General features: G+C 33.0%; 1 protein-coding gene across 1 annotated transcript; it reads right to left on the reverse strand.

Moving 5' to 3' along the window:
- Positions 1-6,555: 6,555 nt before the first annotated feature.
- Positions 6,556-15,394, reverse strand: LOC142534153 (transcription initiation factor IIA large subunit-like). Its single transcript, XM_075641075.1, has 11 exons — positions 15,142-15,394; positions 14,733-14,909; positions 14,422-14,643; positions 14,128-14,179; positions 13,906-13,964; positions 11,997-12,113; positions 9,245-9,340; positions 7,396-7,459; positions 7,155-7,312; positions 6,969-7,052; positions 6,556-6,844 (listed from the first exon to the last, which is right to left on the reverse strand). The coding sequence occupies exons 1-11, from the start codon at positions 15,262-15,264 to the stop codon at positions 6,821-6,823; spliced, it is 1,176 nt and encodes a 391-aa protein (XP_075497190.1). The 5' UTR covers positions 15,265-15,394; the 3' UTR covers positions 6,556-6,820.
- Positions 15,395-19,435: the final 4,041 nt, after the last annotated feature.

Here is a 19,435-nt window from a genome sequence, read left to right on the forward strand (position 1 = left end):
ACGTAATTAAAAATATTGAAATCTTTTGATTACCCTTTCCACGTGATGGTGTGCGGGTCTGGTTTTCCCAGACCCTTTTCTTCCCAACACTTTCTTAGTAAACAAGGAAATGTGGTCGTTATTCCCTGGTTCAACACACTCTACACTCTGTAAGCATTTTTCATCTTACTACTTCAATTAAACCAAAATTCCACAAAATTAAGGTGAGAATTAGAACTTAAAAATAGAATGTGAACTTTTGTTTATTTTTTAAAATTGTGTTTCATTAATATAGATTAATGTTTATAGCACACTGAAAATAATTTAGCGCATGTCTTTCATTGAATATTGTTGAACCGAGTGATTGCATCTTTACCAAAAGCTACAAATTGTGGTAATTTTCCAACTCAAATCTTTTAAGCTGTAGAGCGGCTCAAGCGTCACGCTTTGATCTATCTACTCAGCAGGGTTATTGCATCCCGAACAATCTCTCTCAATGGAAATTAAACTTGTGACACTGCCTCTGATATCAATTATAGGACCTAGTGTTTTCCACATTAATAAAAGATATAGCTTGTGGCAACGGTGCAACTCAAATATTTTAAATTATAAAGTAGCTTCGGCTCCACATTTTGATTGTTTTACCCAGCAAAGACGATTATTTAACCCTAACAAATACATACATGAAACAAACCTTTGAACCAATGAATTAGTAATCTCTTGTGTTTACTGAAAGCAGGTTAAAATTGTTATCAGTCCACAATATATGTAGCGCTCTTACCTAAGCTAGTACTACTGATTAAATTTAAGCATGAATAATAAAAAATTAATTAAACATAATCTTACAATCAAGTAAACAAAGGAAGTACCAGAAATGTTATTTATTACAACCCAATCGAAATGACATAATACAAAGTGCCCAACATAACATTCTAAGCCAACAGTACATAAAACTGATACTCTCTTCCTTGACGAAAACTGGGTCTGATCTCGCCTAGGCCTTGCCTTATCCGCCTGGCTCGTCCAATCTGAGACCAAAGGTGGAGAGAAGGGGTGGCAGGATTGAGTTGTAGCACAGACCTGCTTTGGCCCAGGATAGGTAAGTTTTTCATAAAAATATTTTTTTTCTCTATTTTCATAGCCCAAATAAATTTTATCCTAGGCATTGGTTGAAACACAATTTTAAATGAGTGGAAACTTGCAATGAAAATCGATGTAGATTCTACTATTGCGAATATTATGCTATAAAACATCATCGGGCTTCACTTAAATAGGTGAAATTGAATTATTACATTTTATATATTCAATGCATTTTATTTGTTCAAAAAATTTAGCCATCCCTTAAATAAATTTATGGCTCTGTCTTCGCCTGGGACATGCTCTGTGGGAATGCAATGCCTAAGATAAAAGCAAAGGTGCGAGGACCATCGCTCAATACGTAATGCATGAGTGCACAAACCTATATACAATGCATGAATATGAAGTGGTGATCATGGATCAATATTTAAATTTCATGCTCAGTTTAAAGCTCTTCAACGTGTTGTATCTAATCTTTCATAAATACGGGGTAGCTCTCACACACTCGTCATGATCTTGGCCCTGAAATATCCTAGTTCACTGTAGCATTATGTGTCATAGCATCAATATGTGGCTTTTGGCACCTGATCAACCAAGGAAATCATGCATTATACAATGGAAAGTATATTGCAACATAAACACATGTATACTCACTCAGCTGACCATCTCAGTCAGTGCTTACATACCTCTAAAACTGGTCTGGTGGTGTTTACGTTCCAATCCTGACATCATAACCAAAAGAAATGTATTACTTCCTACATGTTCTTAGCTGCTTATTCCTTATCCACAAACTATGACTAAGGCTTTCGGGTCATACCTTCGTCTGTCAATAGCCTTCCGGGATGATAGCTTTGTAGCACGATCCTTAAGTTGTTGCCCACTCCATGAACACTCCACAACTTTCCTCGTATATAGAATTCTATCAGAAAAGCTCAAAAAATCCTAAATTCGAGAGGAAGCTTTACAAGTTATGGAAAGAATCTGAAATTCTAATGGCCTATTTATAGACTGAGTTCGGAAGTTCTGAACGTATGTGCCACTTGCCAACAAAGATGTTTTCTCCCCTAGATGAAGTTGTCTCCGGAAGCTCTGATATTGGGTTCGGAAGTTCCGAATTGTTGCGTGTTGATGTTCATTGGACGTGTTGATGTTGTGCTAGTTGGATTGTTTCAGAAGTTCCAGATTGTCCTTCTAAAGTTCCTAGCTATTTGGTAGATCTGAACTCGTCTTCAGTGGTTCAGAACTGTCTGCTGTTTAATTGCTCAAGTTTTCTCAGTAATTAACATCACAATCATGTTTAAACAATACTTTATTATAACTAAAATGTGTTATTACATCCCCTGATAAAAAGATTTTGTCCTCAAAACCACAACTGGGGACATTGAAACAATTTAAATAAAGTACATCACATGATATAATTTAAAACAAGTAGCGATAATCAGAGCGTATAAGACTTTCAAGTTCCCAAGTGTCTTCTTCTGTTTCTTGTCATTGTCATTGTACTAACACAAGTGGAATGAATTTGTTCCTGAATGTCTTTTCTTCACAATCCAAAATCATGAGCAGTTGCTCCACATATAATAGATTTTCTTGGAGTTGAAATTTTGTTGGATCCAAAATATGTGATGGATTTGCCACATATCTACTCAGTAACAATATGTGGAAAAACATTGTGAATGCTAGATAGATAAAGCTGTAATGCCATACTATAAGCCTAATGTCCATCACTTTCCAAAATCTCAGATGACCGATATTTCTTGGCATGAAGAGCAATTTAACTCGATGGCAAAGGCATAAGGCTCAACTTATGCTTGCCCCTTTTTTTATATACTCCAACTTTCACTCAAAAGAATTGAATATCAACCGATACACATCCCTCGAAAATTTCCAAATCTGCTAGTGCTAACTACTCGCGTCATATCCTAATTTCAAAACACCGTCAACGAAGGTAGTTCACATACTTGTTCATTCTTTTGTATAAATTTATCGGCAAAAAAAAAGTGGTATTTAAATAAAAGAACAATGTATCTGCGTTATCAGTTAAGACACTACTCTTTTGGAATTTTAGGTTTAGTTATAGCTATTGAAACACTTGCGGATTTCTTGTTACGGAGCATGCAGAAAAAAATCTAGGAAGAAAACTACAAACCAATTTAAGACTGATTTTCTTGACGATCACAAGTCCCAAAGAATCAGTTGCTACCTAGTTCCTATTAGATTTAGCTTCTCTTTTCCCCCTAACCAAATACATTTATACACCCAGATTACATCTAGTCTCATGCTTTTAGAAGAACATGTAGTTTGGTAGGAGAAAAATCATGCAAGGAATAGTCTAGCTTCCTTGCTTTACATATGTAGTAAAAAACAAAGTGTTTTACAGAAGAAACTATGAATGTTTTCTGTTTACAATGATTCAACCAAGGCCCATCCTTATGTCAAGTATGATTAATTTAAATATTACCCACAAAAATGTTCTTTACATTACAATTTCTCCAATTCATATTTAAGTTCAAGATACTCCTTGGACTTGTCCCAAGATTGGATGTGTTAGACTCCATCAGGAAACGGGTAGGCATAAATGAAATCTAATTACATCTTCATCTGTGAATTCTCATAGTTCTTGTCAAGAATTATGTCAGAAGCACAAAATTTTTTTCTTCTGACAACGTTATTCTACGGATGCTATTACAAGAATTCTGTTTTCATCGCGTGTGTACTCAAGTTCTAGTAAGCTACATAATTCACATTCTACTGATCCATATATACTCAACAGAAGTCATGGAGTGTTGCATAGGTTGGTGAGCCTCTCTCACCTCATACGGGTAAAATTCATTTGTTAGGAGTAAATCACAGCAAACATTGTGAGTCCAAAAATGATTTCTATCAGGTTGATAAGGATTATGTGGTTTGAGTTCTTATAGTAGGTTGCATCAAGGAGCATACACCAAAATATTGACGAGTAAATAAAATCGTCACATAACAAATTTTCATGTCAGTTTTTCATGCGTTAGATGATGCTCCACCTCAACTCTAACAAGCAGCTAAATGTTTGGATTCTTCACCTGATGACTATTTTTCAGTTGTGCTATCATGGTTTCATGTCTTAACAGCAGAAGACTGTTTGGCTGTTTAATCCTTTTTGCCAAAAAAAAAAAAAAAAACAGTAGCAACTTAAACTGATCGAATTCCAATAGTGACTTCAAGCACTTCCTTATTCATTTTACTCGCCCTATTACTTAAAAATCCAGTATATATATACCCCATATTTTAAAATTTTCAAGTATCTAACTCAAACTCAAAAACTAGGGAACCCCCCAGCCAGGGACGATTCAGAAATTAAAATTGAGGTGGGCTTGAACTTAATATAATAAGTTAATTTATATATATAGGAAGAAATTAAGTTAAAAATAAGTTAATTTATATTATATATATATATATCAAATATAAGATATTAATATGAAAATAGTTAGCAAAATGACTTTGATATTTTTTTTAAAAAAAAACCTATTGTTCCTAGCGTATTCGAAATATGAGAGTTAATTTTCAAAAAAGAAGTTTAATCAATATCGTTTTTCAAAATTTATATGTTATTTAAATTAATATGTAATCCGTGTAATATAAGACAAGTTTCACTTAGATTACATTTTAAAATTATTTTTAATATATTTTAAATGTATTTTCAAAATTAAATACTATTAAATCAACGAATTGATAAAATAAATTTATTACTTTTATGAGTTATTTGCACCAAACCCCTTTTTGAAATATCGAAAATCTACATCTATTCAATGTAAAATTTAAATATGTATTCTAGATATTAACTTTCATGAATTATTTGTACCGTGATAATTTTTAAAAAAAATAGACTATGCTTAAATATCTATATATATTTACCAAAAAAAATTAGAATTGATTCGAATCTCTATAACTCCTTGTAAAAAAAAATTTGGGCTGGGCTACAGCCTAGGACGGGCCAAGCATAGGTCCGTCACTGTCTCCAGCCTCAAAACAATATAATATCAGCAATTATCCACCCTATCAATCAATATATAATGTCTTTTTCTTAGAGCTGCAGATGAATTGTCTCCCAGATCATTTCTGTTAATTATGTCAAAGAATATTTTCGATCAAGTTCTATTTTTCTCATTCTTTACTAGTTCATTTTTTCGGGTCAAATTGCTAGGATTCCCATAGTTAATCTTCTCATACACTCTCTCCTTGCGTTTCTCTCCTTTCACTTGTTGGTTAGCAATCACCTTTCTGGAATTTAAATCTCGTGATGATTACGCTATATATGTATCTGAGTTTGAGCATGCTAGCACAAGGATTCCAGAACAATCGACGGAATCAGTTTAATTAGCCCCCTTCCAGCCCCTCTTTTGATTCTTAACCTTCAAAACATACTCCTAAATGTTTAATTCTCCACTTTAATCCCTTGGTTTGCATCTCTCCTTCAACAATTCTCAAAAACGTCAATAATTTCTTTGTGAAAACATTAGATTCATATGTATAAAACTTAAAACCATCATCCTTATGACCTTTTCACACAAAATCAAATACATGCAATATTATAGATTGAATGGTGCATAAAGAAATGTTTGAAAAAAAATGCATTTACGTTTAAAACGCTCGAAATACGAATATCGAAGCGGTGGAACGTCGGTGACAAGTCGAGGATGATTTCTACTCTTTTTTAAATAAAAAAACCCACCTTATAATACAAGGGAGTCGGGTGTTCGTTTTTGGAAGAAAGAAGGATGAAGAAAATCGAAGATCGAATGAGAAAAAAATTCAAAATCTCAAAAGCCAAGGAACTCAAGTTTCGGCCACTTCCTCGTTCAATTCATGTGAATTGTGTGTGTGTGTTTGTAGGTGTTTAAGAGTATCGTGTGTGTGTGTTTAGGGTTAGGACTTTTATATTATGTATATAAAAAAGGATTTCTAATTACTTAATGAAGGTGCTTGGTTAACCCTAATTTTTAATTAATAAATCATGCGTATTAAGATCAATAAAAATCATTAAGTCTCAAATTAAAAAATTTAAAAATATTTATTTCTTAAAAAATCTCTTATAAAATACATAATTTTTTTTCTCTCACTAATTAATTTAAATTTGATCTTAAAAATATGAAAATTCTTAAATTATTTAAATTAAATATTTTTTTACTAAAAATAAAAATAAAACTTTTAAATTTTTGACACCTTAATCGTCTCCGACCCTCCATACCCGGTCAACCACCGATATTCGTCTGAAAATCTTTAAATTATGCAATCGAACAAAATTACACAATTCAACATTTAGTCACATAAAACATTTAGTTACATAAAATATATCATTCATGCATCCAAAATCATTTAATTAAAATATTTTAACAATTTAATAACTTTCATGCATGCGGTCTACGTGGACTGATTTTCAGACGTTACAAATTACAATAATATCTTTAAAGAAAAACCAATTAAGAAACTATAGTGACACATCAAAAGAAAAGATTATAATGGAGGAAGATAAGGTGAATGAATATCACTGACAAAATGTCGAACCAGATCAAGGTTTTCACTGACACAGTATATGAAGTGTTAGACCAGATCAAGGTTTTTACACTTATAAAATCATACACTGGAGCACATGAAGAAACTCATTTAAATGCCATCAAGTTTTCAATCCATGAGAGGAAAAAGACGATTGAAGAAGATCGTAAATAACTCAAATTTTCTTCTGAGCAGTCTGGCCATTAAGCAACTTGAGCCTACACCATCAAAATCAGAAGTCGAATTCTCCTGTTGCCTGAATAAGAAACAACACATTTGAAAAAATTTTTTCTCCATTCCAATACTAGAGAGAATCTAATACGTGCATAGATGATAAATAAAAGTCGAAATTTAAATGAGAAAGGGGAACAAAAAAACACCTTGTTGAACAAAATGTCTTTGTTATTTATGTGCATGATACCATCCTTCAACATGCATTTCCACCTGCTCTTGGTTCTTGTCACCTATATAGGAACCAATATTAATTTTAGAATGATTCTATCGGTGGGATATCTCAACGATTTAGATCTGTATATTTGTAGGAAAAGTACTATTCAAATTGGTACCTTGTCAAATTGAGCCAGAACCAAATGCATCGTGTTCAGGTCTTCCCCTTGGCCAACATCATCATCCAACTCGTCGTCGTCGTCTTCATTCAGTGGTTCATCATCATCATCATCCCCAGTATCATTTTGAACAGGAGCAGGAGTTGCAGCTAGCATATCTAAAAATGCAGATAGTTGGAAAATTGAAATTGAAGCACAGATACTTTAATTTGGGCCAAGCTGTTAAACTATAATAGTGTACCGTTTGGTGCAGGGGTGTTCACTATATTGTAGTCTTCATTGACAACTCCTTGATAATTATAGATCTACAAGTCAGAATTAAGCAAACAAGTTCCTAGTGAAAAAGTGGCTGTCGGCGAACGATACACACACAAGATAAATGTTACAGTGGTTCAAGACAAAAAAGAAGATTATTTTCTTCAATGAATGTAAAGTAATGATTTCCTACCACTGCATTACAACACAAATATAAACTCGTCCTTCTAAAAACTGGTACAAACTGTTGATTAAAAAACGCTATCGCCTATTCAAACAAGGGAAAAAATTTCAATTTAAAGTGTGCGGTGATTACTAAAAAGTACCACAATAGAGTAAAACAAAAACCACCATGTTCTGATGGCTAATCAGTCAAAACAGATTTACTTCCCATGATACAATGCATTCAATCTGCAACACTAAGGAGATGCACACACAGGTTTAATAGCTCCACAAGAATGGACATTAAATAAAGATTTCTGAAAACAACAGTATATAAATTTCTGAAAAAACCAAAATCAAGGCAATAGGGCACAACCGGGGTAACCATGGCGTAAACTATATCATCAAATCAACCAAAGTTCAAACAAACTATTACCAACTGACACTTATTTTCTAAGGTCGTTTGAGTAAAGTTCAAATTGATCTCACTTTTTCAAAGATAAATAGAGAATTAGATAATTAAAAAATATATATATGTCTCAGCAAATGTCTAGACATCTGTTGCACATCAAAATATGCTTGCCACCAAATTGCTTTCGTGCATGATTTACGGGATAAAAGAATGCAAATCAGCTCAAGCTAACTGTTCAACGTAGATGGTTTATCTTAATAGTAAAATTATTCAATTGTTTGCACCATCAGGCTAAATATTGAAGTTCCCTGAACCTGTCTAAAAGATGTGAGGGGTAACAGGAATAAGGATTACAAGATATTTTATTTCATTAGCCACAATAGCTATTGAATATAATTGCCTTAAAACAGTGATGCATAAAATTAATTCACAGAAAGCACACTTTATTTTATTTTATAACTTAAAATTAATAATCCATACTTTCCATGACCGAAAGTCATATAAAGATTTAAACCCTTGAAGAGACAAGACATGTACTTATATCATAAGGTGGAATTATTGATTAAAAAAAACCTTTAATGATCAGTCTCCTTTATTAAATTCAATAAAGAAAGCATGTTAGCTTGTCTGCATCTCCTCCATCCTGGAGACAATCTATTAGGTTTTTATCAATCATCAATATTTTATGAAATATAAAAGCAAAAACACATATAGAGATAAAAGTGAGTTTATAATGTTACCATCCTAGATGGATGCCTAACCTCCAAGGCAACAACTTTGAGCCCCCACTCACCAACCTCGGACCTCCGATCCAAAGATTCAATTACACATCTTTCCAGTATCACAATGTAATATAGTGATGGTTTAAAGATCTGGAATACTAATTTGCCTACTATGTGCCGAAAATATATCCCAAAATCATTAGGGTGAGCTAATGAAGAATTGAACTTATCACAGTCAGTATCAGGGTTCACAGTCAGTATCAGTAAAAATAAAAATATGAAAATAAATTGATAGATATGCCCGCATCATATGGCTCAACAAGAAGGAATACAAGGAAATGTATTTGCAATCCAAATCAAGGTAAAATTTCAGCACATTGCCATAACACAACATAAACTTCATCTAGAGCGCGTAAACTAGATGTCAACAAGGGCACGAGATAGATCATACATAGTTACAGATTAATTGCTTCATAGTGATGATGTGGTGAGCTGATAACAATGCAAATTACTATTGCTGATGCTGATATTAAACTCACATTGGGCGTAGAAAGCACATCATCGTATGGATCAGGTATGGGGCCATCTAACTGTGGAATCCTAGATAGCGTTTGTTGAACACTCACTTGAACCACCTGTCAAATGGCCATGATATTTAATTTCTGGAAAACCAAATCCAACACCCAATTTCAGTCAATATACCCCTAATTTGTAGGAATGAGAGTCCAATCAGATTTTTAGTTCTTTCTTCTTGATCATAATCCATTTTTTTCAGTATGTTTCCTGCTTTATTTATTGGATGTCCTATGAACTGTGGTAGTTTATATTCAAAAAAACGAAGAAATATATCACTTAAATCCTTTCCCAACATTAATGAACCTGCAGTAGGGTAGATCAGATATCTAGACAGTTGAAATATATTTAACAGCTGTTTGGGTTAGAAAATCAGACGCAGGTTTCAGAAATCACAATCACCAATAACCATCATCCACTGTGATCATGACTTGAATAAGATCACCATATGCACTTTTATGAACTACAATTAGACAATCATCATAAAAGACAACAGCTGGTTGAAGAGGCTAGTACAGTCTACTTTCAATGCCAATCAGCCCAGCAGCCAATTGAAATGCCACTGAATCAGTAAATTTAACAGTTTTCCTCACAACTCACAACGAGAGTTCAGATGACAATTCCACTAAATAGCACTACCAATGGCATTAAAAAATAGGGAATGTGGTTCTCGGGGAAGATGTGAACCTTAGGCCAGGCATAAAATAACATCACAATGTGCCCCTTTCTTCCTGTCATAATTGTACCAATAGAACCATGAAAGGATAGAAATATGTACACCTTATCCTTATCACAAAAACAAACAAAAAAGGATAAAAAGAAGTTAATAACAAATGACTGATAGTCAATCTTTCACATCTGCCCCCATTTTTGTGAATATCATTTATAGTTTCCTACTCTATAATTTTATTATCTTTGTTCAGAGAAAATATATCACACTATCAGATAACAACACAAGTATTATCTGGAGATCAAGCACAGACAATGCGACAGATTAAATTTCACCTAATCAATCCAAAGGCACATTTATTTTCTCCAGAATGGGAAGATGAAGTACTCTAACAAAAAATAACCACTCTAAGAGTCATCGTCTCAAAGAGAAGGTCCCTTAATTTCAAGGATCGCACTTTACTGCTATTGAAGTGCTGGAAGTCGATCGACATAAATACTGAAAGGAGATGCAATACCAGAAGCTAATTTTACATGCCTACATTTATCACAAGAACTAAACAAAAAATACGAATGAAGAGTTGAAAATTGTCTGAAGGATGCACATCAAGCCAATCGTGTGCATAAATTTGTTTTGGCAATTAATAGTTTTGTTCCATTTTTCTCAAAACTGAGTCGTGGAAAGTTATGCATACTTGGTCTTGTTTTCATCAATAAAATATGTTTTCTATACATTAAATGTACTGTACCGTACGAATATATTGGATTATTTAGTTTTTAATGATACACGAATATTTTAAAATTTTATAATATATTATATTTAGTTGGAATATACTCCCGGCATAAAAAAAAATAGACTTCATATATTTTTTTCTTGCCCCAAATATATTGCCAAGAATCTATATTTAGTTGTATTTATTTCTTTTACTAATATACCACTATTTAATACATTAGCTACTTCCAACAATTTTTATTATTACCATAAAGCACTCATTAAATAAGAATAAAATAGGAAATTTGTTTGTATAATTGCCTTTTCAGTGATATCCTTAATATATGTGAAAAACAAACAAGACTATATATTTGGGACGGAGTCGTAATACATTACTAGAGCTATTATTCAGATAGATAAAAGGTTGAATTTAAAAAATATATGTATAGGAGAATTTGAAATAGGGTGAAAGTGAACCGCTGGAAATTTTGGATAATTGTTTGTTTTTACTTCATGGAAAAGGAAATTTTTTCTTGAAACTAAAACAAGCACAACCTTTGAATATTTATTTATAGGGATAACATTAAAGGATAACCTTTCAAGCTAAACACTGATTAGTGATTACTAGGAAACCAACTAAATATTGAGGAGAAGAGAGATTTGGTATCTCAAAAGAAAAGAAGGATTCACAAGAAGGAACTGCACGACACAATCACCTGAACCAAAACATAGGTAGGTGTTAACAAAAGATTAGTTGAAATTTTGGTTTCCAACAAACAAACTGTAACAATTGTCTAATACCAAAATCAATAGTATAATACCAAAACATTTTTTAGTTTCAATGCATGATAAGAATATCATAATTATTTTTAAGATTCAGTGAAAATAATAATAATGCACATAACTAGCAAAATAATGTTATATTAGTAATTGATTAATTCATTGATTTCAAATAATAATTAAATAAGATAAGTTAACACATTCAATCGTTAATTCTATCACATATATATCTAAGATATAAGCTAATAAAACTATCAAACCAAGTTTGCTGAAATATTTTGGTAGCTGACTCAACCACGCTATTCCACGCTATTTGGTTAGATACAATGGAAGGCAGAAATCAACGTTTTGTTCATGCTATGGAATGAAGACCGTCTTAATGTGCATTTATGATGTGCCACTAGGATTGCAGAACGGAAGATCTTAGTAAGCAACATGAGTTCATCAGGGACCTTGGAATTGTGTTAGATATAGCCTGGCAATAGTTTTTTTTTTTAGAACTTTGATGGTCAAAGGTAATTTATACCAATGGTTAATGCGATAAGAAAAGGATCTACCTTTTGCGCATCTGATAGAAGGTCAGCAGCTCCATCTTGCTGTGGGATGTATCCACCTGCATGATATTGTGGAGGGAAGTCCCCTCGCTTCCGTTTTCCAGAAGATACAAGGAAATCCTGCATTTATTTCTCCAGGATTATATCTGATACTTGGCAAAATTCAGTAAACATTTAAGACAAGGAAATTATTATACAGGAGAAATAGAGTAAATAAGATCTACAATTCCCATAATCTACATTTCATGCTATAGATGGGTTCTTCAGCATTCAACTTTCAGATGAAGGAAAAAGCAAATGAGAAAAGAATATGCATCCAAAAGTTCAGTATAGAAATCAGGTCAACATATTGCAACATCACAACATCCAAAAAATCTTTAAACATTCTTAAATCTACCGAATTTCTAATAAACATCACATTTCTCTTCTAAGCAAACAAAAAAGAAGTTCCATTAGATATGCGGAAATGAGGGACTTTCATCCTCATTCCCTTTAAATTTAATCTGACATAACGTTCATGGGCAGGGGCAGATCTTACCCAGTTGAATTTTGTTTTCTAACTGGATTTATTCAAAATATGTCATCTTAGAGCTTGATTACATCATAATTATTTCTTTACTGGTACAGACAACCTTCTTAAGTGCCAAAACAACTTTATACCGCCATAGTAATACATGATTTGTTGATTTGCAACAACTACAAGAAAATAATCAGTGCAGAGTTCAATATCAAATTATCCAAGCCAGTTTACAAGGCAAGTTTTATAAGTCTATAACTTTTAAATTGAAGATTCAGCGCATCACTGCCAGTTTACAAGGCAAGTTTTATAAGTTTCTAACTTTTAGATTCAAGATTCAGCATATATATGCCAGCTTACAAGGCAAGTTGTATAAGTCTCTCACTTTTAGATTGGAGATTCAACTTAGAGTGAAAGAGCAGCATTGTTCGAAGTGTAATGAAAGGAAAACCAAGAGAGAAAATGGCATCATCTTTTGGCATTCAAAGCTTAACAAGTATAGATAACATAGTTGATATAAAGGCCAAGGTTTTTTTCCTGAGAAGACTGAATAAAGAAACAAAAATAAGGCAGTTCATGTTATTTCCTGAAGATGGTTTAAAAAGATCTGTAAATGCTGTCCTGTAACCCAAACTTAATTTGAATGACGTCTAACATGAAACGAACCCTGATAAATAAGAAAAGCATAGACATTAAGTTCTAAATGATAGCTGAGGATATAGATGTATAGTTTCTATTTGCATATCGAGCACAAAGTTTAGTTGTAGTCATGATCATGCCCAATGGTGTCATCAGCAAAGAAAACCGAAAAGCAAAATTTCCATGCTTGAGCATTCTCTTAACTTTGAAGATAGGTTTGATCAAGCACTCTTGCTGATTGCTGATTGACCTTTCTTAATTTTAAAGGAGTAACGACAGAAAAGAAATCTATTTTGAGTTTACATCTGGAGTGATTGCACAATTAAAATAAATTACTTAAACAAGATTAGATAAAGAAAAAAAGCATCTTAATGATCCTTCACATATAACAATTTTACAATTTATTTTTTGAGAGCCAAGGTTGCCTTGGTTAAATGAGAGTTTTAGGTTCTATGAAAATTAAGGTACAAAAAAGGAAAGCATTATTTATTAATCTCTCTTCCAAACCTTCAACACCTAACACACATGCGTCACGTGTGGACAAAAATTACGATATCATATAATTCTGTTCAAGAAAAGTGCAATCATAATTATGATCTATCGGTTTTGTAGAACCAAATTTTATCCATTAAATGAAAACCAAATTTCAAGTAGGAAAATACATTCAAATCAATTAAACAATTAACATGAACAAGTCTCCGATAATAACATTCTATAGCAAACAGTTAAAAGATCCTAACCACAAACAACAGTCACCTGAGTTGCTTGCTGACGAGAAGCTCCCCTGTCAACTTCTTCACGACCTTCCACATAAGCTACAAGGAAAATACCAGAACTAATGCATGAAGATGGAAGTATGGAACATTACTCACGAATTTTGTCGAGTAACACTATTAGTTAGAATATTCAACCATTTACATCGTTATCTGGTCATTATTACTTAATGGTTAGCTTCAAAGCTTTCGTCCTTACACTCACCAATATTCACATCAAGAGGAGGCCTTTGATTCAACCAAGAAGAAGGAGGTTGCTGCAGGGGTAAATAAAAGAAATTTTAGTTTTAATAACTACCCAAAGACATGGAGAAAATGCTCACCTCCTTATGTATTAAAGTGTGCTTCCATCTTACATATTTTTCACCAAATATATCCATGAAATTGGAAATGAGTGATCAGTGACCTATACTCAAGAAACAAATCTTCAAAATGGACAAAGAAAAATGATGTCCATGCGTGATGCGACAGCAAAGATTGCTCAGCAAAAGATGTTTACCATATATGGATTAGGTCTTCCAACTCCAGTTTTTATGTCAGGAACCCCGCCATTGTTATTAGCAGATGAAAACTCATTCGGGGTGATCGGGGTGCCACCAACAGAATCATCGAACAAAGAACCAACATCAGTTCCTGGAAGCGGAGTCCGAGCTACTCCATGCAACGGTGTTTGTGCCATTCCAGGCAAAGGAGTCTGCGCCATAGGAGTTTGCAGTGGAGTCTACAAATTCCCAAAAATGAAAGCTTTCAATGCTTGCTATTAAACAATCTAAAAAGTAAAAAACTTCCGAATAAATATAGAAGTCTGACCGGGGGAAAGAGTAGATCAGCAGTTGGAGTTTCATACTCCTCAGTGCCATCGTAAGGCACGTTGAGGTCATGCACAGGGTTAGGAGTGATAGGACCCCCTGCCGCTGTCTTTTGCCCTGATGAACGGTCAATGGGACCCATTATTGCCCCAGACTGCATCATTTTCAGCTCCCACAACTGTCAAAAATCCACCACAAAATTCACCAACCCATATATTCCAGCTACAGATCCAACAATCTCAAACGCCCAAAAACTAAAACAAAACGCCCATCCACCACGAAATTACCGCAAAGATTCCATTGTCTTACCTAGCAGAACCCGCCAATAAAACACAGCAAGCACGATTTCACACGGATGATTCAAGAAAATTGAAATAAAATCAATTCCAACAACAAAGATAACCACTTACGCCTTGGAGCTCAGCCAGAACACCCTCGCCAGGGCCTCCGTTGTCGATGAACTCATCGCGTACCTTGTTGATAACGTCTTCAATGACGTGGACATAAACGTTGCTTGTGGATGAACTCCCCATTTTCCCAGATTTTTCCCTAGAAATCAGAGAAAACAAGATCGATAGCCGAGCAGATTGAACGAACCAATGAGGGTTTAGGGTTTGCGGACGACAATTTAGGGGCGCAGAGAGGATTGAGAGAGAAGCCGCGGAACACAGATGTAAATAAAGCATGGAATATAAATAGGTTTGCATCCATTTTTCAGAGTTTGTCCACGTGGCGTCATCCGATAGCCTTGATACTTTTTTTATTTATATATTTATGTAACTAAATAAATAATGGGCATTTAATTTTTAATGCCAAAACCTAATATAAAATTAGGGGCTTTTTAAATTCAATATTATTATTTTAAAACTATTTCAGATTTATTTTAATTATATGGATAAATCTAATCTAATAAAGAATATCCGAAATACGATAGATTTAAAATATCACAAAAACTCTAAGAATGAAATCGTCTCACGGCTCAATTCTGATCTCCAACCTGACATGTTTCAGAAAAAAATTATTACTTTTTCAAAACAAAAGTATTATTTTTATTTGTAACTATGGATCATGTGAACTCGTCTCATTAATATAAATATGTATAATTTGAAATCCATATTTTAAATCTATTTTCCAAAAAAATTAAACGATTCTATCCGGATAAAGTGAAAGTTAAAATGCTTATAAAGTTGTTGATTTGTGTTTATTTTCTTTGGTGACCTAATGGTATATACAAATTGTAATGTCCAATCTTCTCCTACAAACCAATAATCTTAGAATGCTCATATGAACTTGCTTAATGCCTTAAAGAATGTTTTAACATTCATTAGTATATGTGATATGAAATGAAGCATATGATTCAACTTGTTATATGCATAGTTGCATTAAAATATTAGTTTCCTGATCAAAGGAGATGGATGTGTTAATGGCTATTTAGTTAACTAATCATGATCACAAAGCAAAGCCAAGCTCATAGGAACCATAAATTCAAATTAGAACAAGTTCACACCCATTAATAGCATGCAATCATTCAAGTTTGAGTTCTAATATCAACAACTTTAGCAAGGTACTAGGTTTTTATGATTCGATTAAAGTATGTTTTAATATTATTAGATGATGTAACATTGATTGGCATAGTTAAAGATTCGTGAAAAATGTAATTGGAGTTGAAAATTTTGATGATTAATTCAATTCTTACAAGTAAGAAATCTGAGATAATTAGTCTGTTTACACGATCATGTTGATGGTGTGATAGTTCTATAGTATTTATAAGTAAACACAAAATGAATATGATCAATTTATTGGCCACACTTGAATTTAATGTGGGTTCAACATGTTTGAGAATTGAGATGGCTATTTCCTGATGTGATTTTAATTTCTTAGTTATATTTCAATCAATACACTTGGTCTTGAGATCTGCTCTGCCTAATTCACTAAGTAGCTGAGGGACGTTCTTGTACCCCATGATTTTGTCTCATGTGAAAAGCGACTTGAGAAGATTGAGAAAAAAAACACAAAAAAATGTATTTTTGTTCTGTATCAGAAGAAAAAGAATGGAAAAAGTTACCTAAGAGAATCCAACGTTGTTCTTTTAGTGTGAGAGTTATCTCTTCTGAATCAAAAACATAAATCATTATAGAAAAAATTGAAAAAACTGCCTAGAGGAGTCCAATGAAAAGGGGTTTGTTCTAGTGTAAGAGCTACCACTTTTAGATTAAAAAAAATGTGAATAGACTATGTGTGTGCTGGAAATCAAAATTCTTTTTGAAATTAGAAGTGTTGTTAGTAGATCTTGTCAACACCACATATAATATCCTAAAAATTTTATCACATATCTGACATTTCTTTAATATATCATATTATAGACATAATTATGACATGAATGTTAATAGTTATGTGATTTTATCTTGGTCACTGAGTTATGAGATTTAAATTTGTGACATTTTAATGAAACTCTAATCTTCTTGATTTTGAATATTCTTCATTTCAGTGAATTAGTGGGTTGTGTCGATGATGAGTTAAATTTGTATGGTTTTCTTGAAATATACTCACGCTGGTTTAACTTTTGTTATCGTTTCGTGAAAGAGTAAAACTTGATTGATGATTGACAAGTTTTTCGGGAGGAAAAATGTTACCATTAAAAGCCATATAATTTAAATGACTAACATAAATGCAAAATTTTATTACTTCTAATTAACTTGTCTCTTTTATCGAATTCTTTATGCTCTCATTGTTCTTGTTCTATGCATGAATTCTTTTTCTGTCTATCGCAATTTTCATCTTTAATCAATATCTCACAGATGGCTGGAACCAAATGCGATCTTCAAGACATTCGAAGAAAAATAGTGGCAAGCGACGGTGTTCCACCTTTTGTGGCAACACCGCCTACAGAACCTCGTATTGTTGAATTTCTTCAAATAATTGTGGTCGTCGAGGACCAATCCCTGTTGAAACCAATGCCCTCTTATTGTCAAATTTCTTCAAATGGTTGTGGTCGTCGAGGACCCAATACATATTGAAACCATTGCCCCTAGGCAGCCAGGAAATGAAATAGATATGGAGAATTCGTCGGAATTTGAAGTGACGAACTGTTTTTTTCCTATTACTCCGCAGTCTAGAAGATCAAAGAGACAAGAAGGGTATGACCCTGATTTTTTCACATCTAATAAGTTCGGAGCATCCTCCTCCACTACCAATCTTCTCGATCCTGACTTCTCATCTGGAGATGATTATGATTATGAAGACTTTGAGTTGGTCGCAAGACCAAGACCTGTTGCTGATGAAAAGAATACGCTCTTCCATTGTGAATGAAAAAGAAATCGTGGTTTCTAAAGAACCGACTGATCATACCGAGGATGAAGAGTCATTCGATGCATTTCTTCTGCGTCTTAAAGAATAAGAAAAAAAATATCAAAAAACACAATCACAAATCGACTTATGTTTCTGGACAAAAATAATGGTGAAACAAATAACAAATATACTTTTGAGATTATGTCCTTGTTGAGACCAATATGTGCTTGACAGTGCTTGCAACTATACAAACCGCATGATAAATGAAACTCCTAACAAAAGTTCTTTACACTTAGAATGGAGAAGCCATAGACCACGCGGAAGTGATGGAGAAGCCCTAAACAAAACTGACGAACCCCCTTCCCAGGTTTGAACTTAGAATGAGGAAGCCCTAGCTATGTGCATTTGGAATTGAGAATTCTAGACTTAGAATTTTTATGTTCATCGATTAACAATACAAAAACAAAAAACATATTTTTTAACTCAGTTCTCCCTATTAGTTTTGTACTTATAAATTAGAAATGTTATTTTGCAACCTATGACTTTGTCAAATAAATATTTCAAAGTGAAATGTCTTTTAAATATGTAAGAGAAACCCATTTTTATTTTTTTTCAATGAAGTCTAAAACGGTTTTTTACTTCATCAATTCTATAACCGAAGTTGATAAAATATATATTACCTCAGTATTAATGATTGCTGAAGTAAAGAGTGACGAAGTCTATCTACAGATTTCTACTAGTGATAGACTATTTATTCCTAGTGAGCAACAGTTATACACTTATATGAATTTTATTTTGTGGTTCATCGAGTCTAAGAAAGGAGAAGCTTATTTTTTGTGATGCTTATAAGATTTTGTTATTATCATTGCATGCTAGTATCATGGAGTTTATCTTAAGTATAGAAAAGTTTGTGTTACATGATTTTGTGAGTGTGCAAGGTATAATTAATGAAGACACGTGAAAGAAACCATTAAGTTTGGATTTATTGGAATGTTGAAATAATGGATAATAACACCCTACAAACTAGATTTGTGTAAGCATTGTGATAATATAACTTTTTTTGTTACTAACTTACTTTGTTTTTTGTGTAAATAACAAAGATACGATAACAAATCTTTTTCGAGAAGGGGAGTATGATGTAAACTTGATTTTGTATTATATGCTAACTTTTGGAATAAATTTCAAGAAGCTTTGTCTTCTAGATTGTACAAGCTTGATGGTAATAAAAGATGAAGTTTCAAACATTTTCAAAACGTTAAAGATGATAAAAGATTATGGTTGGAGGTTCAAAGTGAATAATGCTAATGGAGGGATTTTTAGTTTCGAGTTTTAAAATAATTCAAGCGTTATTTCTGTGTATTTATTTATTTTTATATAGGTGTCTTAGAGTGTCAGAATATATACAAGTATGCTTGT

Source organism: Primulina tabacum, unplaced genomic scaffold (genome assembly GCF_025594145.1).
Source record: "Primulina tabacum isolate GXHZ01 unplaced genomic scaffold, ASM2559414v2 Contig390, whole genome shotgun sequence".
Classification (NCBI taxonomy): domain Eukaryota; kingdom Viridiplantae; phylum Streptophyta; class Magnoliopsida; order Lamiales; family Gesneriaceae; genus Primulina; species Primulina tabacum.